The sequence below is a fragment of the Electrophorus electricus genome, chromosome 1, assembly GCF_041902795.1.
Source record: "Electrophorus electricus isolate QZ-2024a chromosome 1, ASM4190279v1, whole genome shotgun sequence".
NCBI classification, from domain to species: Eukaryota; Metazoa; Chordata; class Actinopteri; order Gymnotiformes; family Gymnotidae; genus Electrophorus; species Electrophorus electricus.
Window position 1 is genome coordinate 42,289,962 of NC_137497.1, and position 12,044 is coordinate 42,302,005.

At 37.8% G+C, this 12,044-nt stretch overlaps 1 protein-coding gene across 2 annotated transcripts in view; it reads left to right on the forward strand.

Moving 5' to 3' along the window:
* Positions 1-4,056: 4,056 nt before the first annotated feature.
* Positions 4,057-12,044, forward strand: part of dcaf11 (ddb1 and cul4 associated factor 11) — a 10,188-nt gene continuing 2,200 nt past the window's right edge. Inside the window, exons 1-11 of one of the 2 annotated variants that reach the window (XM_081720663.1) lie at positions 4,057-4,116; positions 5,204-5,390; positions 5,550-5,677; positions 5,884-6,002; positions 6,488-6,552; positions 7,527-7,627; positions 7,861-8,007; positions 8,705-8,759; positions 10,236-10,304; positions 10,471-10,528; positions 11,793-11,978. In XM_081720663.1, the coding sequence (XP_081576789.1) occupies positions 5,215-5,390; positions 5,550-5,677; positions 5,884-6,002; positions 6,488-6,552; positions 7,527-7,627; positions 7,861-8,007; positions 8,705-8,759; positions 10,236-10,304; positions 10,471-10,528; positions 11,793-11,978 (1,104 nt within the window). In that variant the 5' untranslated portion in view covers positions 4,057-4,116; positions 5,204-5,214. Of the gene's footprint in view, positions 4,117-4,470; positions 4,701-5,203; positions 5,391-5,549; positions 5,678-5,883; positions 6,003-6,487; positions 6,553-7,526; positions 7,628-7,860; positions 8,008-8,704; positions 8,760-10,235; positions 10,305-10,470; positions 10,529-11,792; positions 11,979-12,044 lie in introns of those variants that run through there. The other variant, XM_027023963.3, reaches the window with a different exon arrangement.

Here is a 12,044-nt window from a genome sequence, read left to right on the forward strand (position 1 = left end):
CCCCTTATACTGTAATGAAACTAGACTTTGCTGATATTGTTGTTTAAGATACCATGGCAAAGTGAGAATGAATAGCAATGCATTTAAAATATTTTTGTAGGAAGGTTGATTATGCTTAACAGTGTATCTTCTTTATGGTGATACTGATAAGGTTCATTGCAATCATGCATGAAAACTATGACATGGCATTAATGTGGTGATTAAGTGACTGATCTATCCACACAGGGAATCACAGCCTCAGCATCAAACAGAGTTATTTGTCATCTAATAAGTGCATAAATAAAAAGAATGCTGTGTGACTTGGTGATGGTAGACAATACTTTAAGTTTAATTTTACACAAACTCATTTAGGATGATTTCTCCTGTTACAGCAGCAAAAAGTAGCCATCTTACCAAAGAAGATAAAAAGAAAATAATAATATAAATATATAACCATAATAAAATTAGCAATACTGAATTATCAATAAATTAAAACATTTTAATGCAGTAAAACCATAACCACCAATGGATATACACAGAATGTACAAATCAAGCACTTTCTTAATATTACAAATTAAACCACATCGCAAAGCAAAACTGTGCTACATGGCAAACAGGTTCAATCCTTTTAACAGTCTAAAAAATTAGCAGCCATTAGCAGCTCCAGTGCAATCTCAGGTGTGATAGGAAATTCTGGGATTTCTGTAGAGCTGTTTGTATAACAAACTTTGTAGGTAAAATACATGCACACTTGAGGGAACATGGGAAGGAATCTCCCAAAAATTTATCTCATTTGTTTTATTTTCTGCAAACTGACCAGAAGACCAAACATTCTCTCTCTCTCTCTCTCGCTCTCTCTCTCTCTCTCTCTCTCTCTCTCTCTCTCTCTCACACACAAACAATTAAATAATCTTATTCAAGATCCTTGAAACAAAAGACAGACATGTTAAACAGTTGCAATACCACAAATGGTAAAATTCTTATGCTTATGTTGTCAGAAGTTGTCAGTCACAGTCAGATAAATTATACAGAAAGACATAAGCTTATTAAAAGGACCACTGTGAAACAACCTTAGGCCAATGAAATATATTATCGAATACTGTGATGATTTAAGTTGTCAATTATCATTCTGTTGCATTCTGTCACATACCATGACCACGTCCCATTTTTGTGATCTACTCTCCAGCAGAGTGAAAAATGCTTGTCCAGAACAAGAGTGTCTATGCACTTTGACAATATTTTGGTTTTGAACCAAATGATCACTGAGACCTTATTTTAAATGTTAACAATTTTACATAAAATAAAAATGAAACATAACTAAAGTACTTCACTTGATTCCCACTGAATTTAACTATTAAATTTCTGTTATGAGTACAAAGAAATGCTGGTCGGTGTAAACAACTGAAAGTTTAAATGGGCAATAATTGCAGCATTATTTACCTGTTTGAACCAGTCTGTTGATAAAAAGTTTAAATCAGTTACTACCGGAAAACAACACACTATTCAAAACTAATTTTGTAAAATAGGGTTGTTTTCTTTTCCCAGAATAAAGATTTGCAATCTTGTAATTCTCTGTCAGTCTCCTACTGAGATGCATTAGTTCATTTACTTAGCACCTACAAAGAAAAGGGTCACCTGACTGAAACAATGAAAGGTCCTGTAATGCTCACATGGGGTACTTCTCAACTAAATTTGCAACACAATAATGTAATTTATTGCTATAATTCTGGAGAAAATACTTGTTTGTCTAAATTAACATTATTGACCAAGACTCCTGTGCAAAGCAATAGACAACCGAGAAAAGAGACACACTCACCGGGACCACTCAGCATAGCTTTGATGGTGCCAGACGTTATGGCATGCTCTCTCTTCACAATAGACTCATGTCCATCTGAAGAGATTAGCTTTACATATACAGCATCAGGACCCTCACAGCTGCCATAGGTTTTCTCTTCTCCATCTGTAATTAATATTACACACTACATTCAGACCAACCGATTCAAATCCAAGTGCTACTTTAAATGTTTAATACAGACCCATTCTTCCTTCAAGAGAGGTTCCTGCAAAAACAGTATAGTGTTATGTCATACAACAATAAAACAGCATTAATAATTTAAATATGTAGTTTAATCATTAATGCTTACGATGCATTTACGTAGCTAGTTATCTATCCATATAAATACGTACATGCGGCATACACTAACATACACAGTTCAAAACTCATGACACATAAAACGTAATGGAGTAACCTAATCAAATCGCACTTTACTGATGATGATGATAGCACTCGCGGCTAGTTTCGTCCTAAGCATTACACTTGTTTATCTTATTTGTTTATCACGCTTTAGCTTTCTGACGTCAGAGTAATTTGTAGCTTCATCAGCAAAATACCTAAAGCTAGCTATCTAGTCAGTCAACAGTTTGACTAAACCCATAAAACCAAAATTGCATCTAGTTAAATAGGTTGAAGTCTCTTACGCAGTTTACTTACAAATCAGAATCTGGTAGAAAGCCAAGTCTTAATATAATTTGTTAGCTAAGGCCTCAAATTTATATTAACAGGACTTACATAACCAGGTCCAATCAGTTAGTTGGCTGGCTGGCTGGCTAACGCTAGCTCACCAACTCTGCTTGACATAGCGAAAACTACGTTGTCTAGTATTTCAAAAATAAAAGTTTTTGAACACGTCTCAGTTCGACAGCTATGGGGGGGTCTTCTGTTTATCAGGAGTCCTCATTAATCTCTTAAGTATGTACAATATAGTATACTCTATTGTTAAGTGTTTGGTTAAATTCCATACTACCTAAAGTATATAAGGATATGATACATCTAATCTGGCAAATTTCAAAGTTGGATCATTTTTTCCGGCCTTCTTCTATGGGCACAATGATAAACTCGAAAACTACTCTATAGCAGTTTAGAAAATCCCTTTGTCTACATTCCAGAGTTATTATTTATCAGAAGTAGGAAGAGTAGCCAAAACTGTACTCAAGTAAAAGTACTGTTACCTTAAAATAATAATTACTCTAAAAAGTCTACTCAAGTAGTGAGTTACTTTTATATATATATATATATATATATATATATATATATATATATATATATATATATATATATATATATATATATATATATATATATATAATAACAGCTAAATAAGGCTGTTATTACACATAGAAATATGGAAATATGTACGGTCTTGTACAGGTGCTCAGTATCCAGCAATAGTTTGCCAACACAGAGGGGCTTCACTTTCCTCGGTACAGATTTTGCATAGACCTACTATACATAACGATATGTGAGTTTAATCGGTTCTAAACTATTTGTTCAAAGTGGATACCTCTAAAATCAATTCGGTAGATCACGTCTGCTAAATGCCATATATGTAGATGTAAATATATTGGGTTAAAAAAAAAACCGAAAACATATTTGGATTCAACGTCCAAAAATACGTAATAAACAGTTGTTTTTCTTTGCTATGGGTCTGTCCTAGTTAGTTCGTGTGTTATGTTTAGACTGAGGTTTTTCATATACGCTAAATGTTATGCATATAACATAAGCCACAAGCATCGCAGTTCTGTTGCTTTTATGATACTTGTAGTCTATGGCTACGTAGCTAGCTAGCCTTTTTTCCCCCTCAGAATATCATTGATATCGGACCACACTTTACTTTCGTATTGATAATGCATATTAGGATTTCACACAGAGATATGTGATGCTTAAAGAAAGGGATATATTGCAAGCTACTTTTCATAAATGTCATTTGAATCCCATGCCGGAAAATGTGCCTGTTCGGTGTTCATTATGTCGGTCAGCTGTCCAGTTGTGTAAGTTACTGAAGCAAAGCGGTGGCACCTAGTTATCATCCTTAGGGATTTCACCAACCCACCCCGCCGGAAGAAATAAAAGTACTTTTTGACCTCGCAAATGTACTCGAGTAAGAGTATAAAGTACACTGTTTTAAAACAACTTTTAAAAGTACAATTTGTTCAAAAAGGTATTTAGGTAAATGTAACGGACTAAATTTAACGCATTATTTCCCAACGCTGTTATTTATTATAGAGGAAGATGTCAGCACAGAGAAGAGCTCAACATTGCATTGGATGGTAACTTTGATAGACATCCATCGCAGAGAGGTACGGGATTCACCTCTAAGAACTTAAAATGGTGAAGTAACATATGGATAGCTAGAGGAATGTCCTGTAGCAACAAAGCTTGTACTATGTATTATGGAGAATGTTGGTTGGTTGGTTTTTTTGTTAGTTTTGATAAGATGTACTGATAGTTCTGTCCGATGTTTATTCTTTTTTAAATGTAATTCTACATTAAATCGCTGTTAAATGCTGAATCGCTAAAAACCTTCCCTTCTCAAACGCAAACGTGATCTCGCGATAACACGTCCCGTCCCGTCACTCAAACTGTTCCGTCACTCAAAAATTGCCTTCGCGTCTCAAACGCAAACGTGATCTCGCGATGACAGGTCATGTGACATTTTAGCTACACAGAAGCGATGCAACATCGTAAACAACATGGCGTGCCACGGATACAAACAGAGTTGGTCTTGATTACATTTTAGCTAAAAGTGTACATCGTAAAGAGTTGACAGTAATATTTTAAAAAAATAGATGGTGACATCGCAATAGCTTGATCATCTAACTTGGAGTGCGGGAAAAGCAGACCAAGACAGCTGTCAAAAGCTTGCAGCATATACGGCATATCGGTAGGTAGCCATCAGACTAGTGGCTGGTTAGCGTTAGCATAGCTGTGTGTGCTAATGATAAACGGTAGCGAGTTAACGTTAGATAGCAACGGCACTGACTCTTCTTTCAGCCGTTAAAATTAATGTTTCGTATGTCATTTTGTTATATCATCTGCATTTAGCTGATTCTGACTTCGCACGCCAGTCAGTCTAGTTCACACTGATCTTGTAGTCCTTAATAACATCCCGTTATTTTACTTTAGCCAACGATTTAAATACGCTGAATATTTCACGATGAACTCGGTAGGCATATGGTACCTTTCCCCGTCAATGCGCCAGTATAAAAGCAGTTAAGACTTTACCCACTTTGCTGCTCTTTATCCTGAGGCTGTATTGTCTCCTGTTTCATCTTGTCCACAACGACAATGTAATCCACTGACGGATGGAACTGACTAAATCTTAAAAAAAAAAAAAAAAACCGCTGATGGTAGAGTATATCCAATGTACACATATTTCTCTATTAGGTGCTCAGTCTATGGGCTCCCAGTCCAGTTCTGGGATGTCCGGTCGGGGCTCCAGCGACAACCCAGACCAGTCAGAACCAGAATCCAACCAGAACTCGACCCACAGGAGCCGCAGGCAGACCGACAGAGCATCCACATCTGAGGAGGACGTCAACCTAGCGCAAGTACTGGCGTACCTACTGAGAAGGTAGACTATAGCAGTCACTGCTGTCATTTCAGCACAGTAGAACATTATGGGTATAGTTTTTTATGCGTTGCTTTCATATTTAAAATATGGCCAACCAGAAACAAAGTGCTTGCATTGTTTGGGGTTTAGTGTGTGTGTCGTGGTTTATCCGGGTGGTAGGGGCCAGGTGAGGGTGGTCCATGGAAGCAGAGCGACAGGTCTGCAGCTCGTCCAGTCAGTTTCAGACTCGGACGAGGACAGCGATGGTGCTTGGGAAGGCCGTTTAGGACATCGCTATGATCCACCTGGTAATTATGCTCACCTAGTAATTACACGCACCTGGTAGTTACACTCATATGGTCCTAGTTCTGTCAGCTTCAGCTTTCATTTTCTGTAGCAGCTGAGCAGCGCATTTGTTATAATGTTCAACACGGTGTTACAAAAGATTTTGTTGTACTGACATATTTCTTGGTAGATTTTGCTGATATTCCTGACGTTAATTCCTCTTTTATAGTGGACACCCAGCCAGACACTCAGGAAGTGGATCGCAGTGAGATCCGTACTCAAATCTTGTTGGCCACTGCCTCCTCAGGCTTAAAGGGCAGATACAGCTTCACACATATGCTGGCCCAGGTGAGTGACTTTCCTCCGCTAAAAACCATATGTGCATGTTTCTCACACCCTGTGCCTTTCTTTCATATGCAGTCTTTCAAAATTTAAAGAGATTTTGAGCAGAATTAGGCAGGTCATGTGTATGAGGATTACAATTTAATTACTTTGTCGGGTTTACAAAATTTCAAGATCTGTAATATTGTGTGGATTGATATGATTTCAGCATTGCTAAGGAAAATTCAATGCACTATATTTCATGTTATCTAGTAAGCATCTGGCACTGGATTACAGTTTTTTGAAGTTTCATTCATTACTTTGTGTCATCAAACAACAGACACCATACACTTTATTTACTGTATAGAAACTATACAGAAACTACAACTATTTTATAATTAATTGTAATGAGTCTGTAAACCTTGGCCTATTGTAATGTAATACATCTGTGAGATTTTGACAACTCAGGGTTATATAGAATGACCATAACTGGTATGCGTTGTCTGACCTAGCGGGAGCAGGGACGCTGTCGAGGATCCAGTTTCTCTCATGGGGAGTGCAGTCGTATTCGCTCACAGTGAGTTTATACGAAGTAGCACTCGCACATATCCATATACAGCTCTGGAAAAAAATAAGAGACCACTACAAAATTATCTTTTTCTCTAGTTTTATAATTGATGGGTATGTGTTTGACCAGGCTGAGCGGTTTTTGTTTTGTTGTATAAACTACTGGCAACATTTCTTCCAAATTCCAGATAAAAATATTGTATTTTAGAGCATATTTTTTTAATGAAAATGACTAATGGTCAAAATAACAGAACAGTTACAGAAATTTCAGACCACAAATAATGCAAAGAAAATCATATTCATTTATAAATATGTGTTTGCTGCTTGCCTTGTTCTTATGAACAGTTTTTGAAAATGTCAAGACTGATGCACACTGTATCCCTCTGCCAGTAAAGCTACAATTGAACCCTTCTTTTCCTCATGAAGAGCCTCTCTTTCCAACTCTTGGCATGGCCTGAAGCTGTATTTTGACTACACTTGCTTTTTGCATCCCAGCACTGCTCTTCCCATGCAGCTGGTTCTATCACAGGAGAACAGTGATGACAGCAGCAATGGTTTTCATACTGTTGGTCATTAGAACAGGACTTTGTTAAAGTGATCACCTGTTCAGCATCTCATTAAGTAGAATGAGGTGTGTCTGTGAAGGAATTCAACAAACACCTGAATGGAACGGCTGCTGTACATGTGGAGATGCTTATTTAAGAAAAAATTGGAGTGGTCTCTTATTGTTTTCCGGAGCTGTATATACACACAAAGACTCCTGTATAACCAGCCACTACCTGTGAAACATTTGACTGATAGAATAAGGTTTAATGCTGGTGATTAAGGCCCAGATTGACCCTAATCTGTGCCCTGAGAACACAGTGTTTGGAGATTTGGTATTATAGGTTCTTGCAGGTCCTTTTTGGTTATGCTCTCGATCAGAGGTCATAAGTACTGTCCCTACTTATGGCTTAATCAAACTCATCCGGGTCTGTCCATCAGTTTCCTGCCCAACCACGTGGTACATAAAGACACATACCAGCAGAAAGCCTTCTGTGGAGTTTACAGTGATGATGGGAATATGTTCCTCTCTGCATGTCAAGGTAATAAAAGAAAACTGAGCTATAATAATGTTATTTTTATAAAAGCCATTCAGCATGAACTTTTACTAAAACTATCTATGTACTACAAATACCATATAACCATACCTTTAATTCTGTTATTATACTACAGTGTTACTTTATGACAATTACCTAAAGATTAACGGTAAAACGATCCTTCATGCAGTTGTCTGTTGAATCTGCTTCTTAACTAATCGGCATTTCTTTCCCTCCAGACCAGAATATCCGTCTGTATGACACCAGGAGAGGTGGCTTTACTCTAAAGCGGACGATAAAAGCGAGGGATGTGGGCTGGAGTGTGCTGGACGTGTGCTTCACCCGTGACTCTCGCTCTGTCCTCTACTCCAGCTGGTCTGACTACAGTAAGATAAGAGTACACACACTCACACACATGCTCACATGTACACTGCTAATACTTCTGTTTGGATTTAGAAGTGAGACAATGACATTAAAATGCAAGTAATTGAGTTTACAGCATGGAGCATCCAAGACGTACTTAATTCAAAAGACTTTCTTGTATTAAGGGAGGGTGTAACATCCAACTTAGTTATCATAACAAGGCATATTACCACAAGTAATATACCAAAATAGTGACAGACCTGCTTTAGCGTGTCAGGTTTTGTGATCTTCTGTTTGTTCCTGCCATTATATTGCAGGCACATGCACATATGCATGTATATATGCAGACGCGCGTACACACACACACACACACACACATACACACACACACGCACACACACATTCATATGTGCATCCGCACACACACCTGCATCCATGAACATGCACTCCCACACACTCACTCATGCACAAAGATCCACATATGCGCCTATTGATGAGCTGAACTGTTCTCCCAACATGGTATTGGGAAATGGAGGGTATAGTTGATCCTGAAATAGACTGTGCTAATCACCAGCCTGAACTGTTTACCCTCTACAAACTCTCAGCTGGAAATGGTTTGGATCAGAGTATAGTCTGGTATACACAACCTGACTACCAAGGGGGAATGCAGTTGGAGGCTTAGGTATGACTTGTTTTTTTTCCCATATTTTCTCCTTGTAGTTCATGTCTGCAGTATAGATGGCGAACATCAAACGCACATCGCTCTGGACCTCAAGTTAGTGTTTCCCTCTTAGCCCATTTTAGCATTAAAACCCAGGTAATCACTGGCACAGAACCCCTTGCTGTGGATGAGTGACAGTAGAGCACATTACCATAAGAAACATTCACCATTTCATTCATCACATGACTGTGAGTGAGTAAATTAAAGCTCCTGCTAGCAAAGTCTTATGTTTTATTGATGGTATAAAGGCTGATATTTAAAAGTTGTTGCGCATTATTTTAGCATTAAAGCAGACCTGGCCATATCCACCAGTGTAGTAGAATAGAACTATATTAGAATTCACTAGCCCTCCTCTGTAATCCAATGATTTCCTATGCAGGTATATAAAAAAAGAAAAGCATTTTTATTGTTATTTTGATTAATATGTAAGTGCAGGGTTTATGTACAGGATTTCCCCAATATTTACCAATATGTTACTCTAAAATAAGCATACAAATTAATATTCTATCAAGTATTATTTGATTTATTATAATTATTATTATATTCATTATATCTGCTTTTGTTGGTTGCCTCTGATATTCCAGATAAATAGCACTTCCTTTTCTGAACTTGTTTAGAGTCTCTCAAACAGCACTGATCTGTTAAACCTGAATTTTAAATAGTGTAGTTTGTGTGAAATTATTAGTTAATCTGAATTACTCATCCCACACGTTGTTCTCATAATTCTCTGGAATTATTGGCTCTCTTGGCAAAGATGAGCAGAAAACACCACTGCTAAAAAAAAAAAAAGTATCACCTTGATTTTTATCATCTTATTGAATCTAAAGAAAAATGTAAACCCAAAATCAAGGTAAAATTTGTTTTAAAAAATGATTATGAAGATAGAGCAGTGGAAAAATGCCCAGCCTCTAAAGGTGAAATGAGAACTATGTATTTTTACTAACTTTTTGTTGCATAACGTTAAAGAAATTGACATTGTGTTGTAGCCAGTCAGAGCCTGTCATAAAAGTTTTTGGATTATAAAGGTTCACCCCATCTGAAATTAAGATGCAGCCTCATCCTTGGTTCATCTCCATCAGCTTGGAGACCCAACAGTGTTTTACATTTGCAAAACTGATTTGTGTTGTGATGTTGATTACTGAAGATGTTGACAGTTTGTGGGACTGGTTGATGTTGTGATGCTGCTGCTGATGTTCATGATACCTGATGATGCTGGTGATTCATAGAGCTGGATGGTGTTGTAATTTAATGTTCTCACATGCAGAAACTGCACTCACATAGGGTCCCTCCCATGTTATCCATAGAGGAAATTGTAAAGTCTGGTAACAGCTGACCAAACAGTATCAGATTTTGCACAAGTGAAATGATGTTTGTTAATGTGACTCAATGAAAAAAGGTAGATATATTCTGTATGTACATTTTGAGTACTTAATTACAGCTATGACCTCACTGGACTTTCAGTTGCTTTATTCACTGATCCTTGCAGAGCCAATGCACAAATGTAACTTTGTTGTTTTTTTATCATCTCAGTCCAGATGAGAGAAGGTTCTGTGTATTTTCGCTGGCAGCATCCACAGATGGGACAGAAATTCTGGGCGGGTCGGTATCCCTTTCCTTCTTGTTTTCTGAGTGACATCGTTATAATGACACCTTGAGATGATTAGTGATGTTATGCATGGTTGCAGTATGTATTGTGTGTAGTTTGTATAGTTTTGTAAAGATATTTAAATAAATGTATTCAGTAATGTATTTTCTTCTCTAACAGAGCAAATGATGGCTGTCTGTATGTATTTGACCGTGAACAAAATAGGAGAACTCTAAAGGTAAGTGCATATTTCAGCATGTACCATGCAGAGACCCAGGAATCTGTTTTTGTGTACACAGTGCAATTGCAGAAACAAGGCATATGATTGAGGTGCAGATGTGTGTGGGCATGGCAGAATACACGACCAGCAGATGTGGTTAGATTGAATACACGATCAGATCAGTAGATGTGGTTAGACCGAATACGTGATCAGATCAGCAGGTGTGGTTAGATTGAATACACGATCAGCAGATGTGGTTAGGCATGTCTCCGCAATAGCTAACCAGACCCCTTTAAAAGCCAAGCGTGAGCATAATGTTTGTGATTAAAATGCCATTGTGAGAAATTGGACGTGTCTGTATTTAGCTGCATAAAGTGAGGAAAATGGAGTTGAACTTGGATTTATGCTAAGAGCAGGTCTGAGGAGGCAGTAGTGCAAAGGGGTTCCCAAGTCCCGTAGCACTGGCAGATGTTAAATGTTATACCTGCTATTGTGCCAATCCACCCACCCTGTCGTACTTATTTCTGTCCACCAAATTAACAAATTTGCTACAGCATTAGTAAAATGCAGCATCAGGCAGCTTTAATGCCCAAGCACAGCCTCAAGATTAGAGCTCCTGGACTTAAATCATAACGCTCTTCACCCATGATATTTTTATTTTTGTGTATATGATTGTGTGAGTTTCTTCTGAAGTTGTAGAAGGAACCTCTACTGAATTTTTACTGACACTCAATATTTTTACGCCATTTAGGACTTAATGCTTATTTTAATAAATATGGCCAGAATTTTCTATACACACATAATGACACTAGTGGAAACCTTGACTCATCTAAATATAAGTCAACCAAGTCTTCCTGGACACCTCTTAGAGGCAAATTTGAAGCATGTTAATATTAATATCTGTGAAAGACATTTGTGACATAAATTTAAACCAACCTGCTAAAAAAGCTTAATCCTTCATGGAATTAATGTTATGATTTATAGATCTACTGTTTCATATCTAAACTGGCTCCTCCTACAAAATCAGAAGCACTTCACTTGCATAGCTGATGAAGAACCTTTGTCCAAAGTGTCTTGTTTCTCTAGAAACTGCAATTTTCTTTTCTTCATTTTTCTCTCTCTCTTTTTTCTTTCATACATATGTATATGTATGTATGTGTCTTTGTGAGTGTGTGTGTGTGAGAGAGTACCTGTGCACTAGGGGTGTGTGTGTGTGTGTCTGTGTGTGTGTAGTACTAACTCTAGTACTAACTAACTGTAGTACTAACTGTCCACCGCTCAGATCGATGCCCATGAGGATGATGTAAACACAGTGGCGTTTGCTGACGGTTCATCACAGCTGCTGTTCTCAGGCAGCGATGATGCACTCTGTAAAGTGTGGGACAGACGGACACTAAGGGAGAACAGACCCCAGCCTGTGGGCCAGCTGGCAGGACACAGAGATGGCATCACATTCATACACAGCAAGGTGAATAGTTCAAGAAGAGCTAGGGGAATGACCCATAATGCACCACCACTACACACCATCACCAAG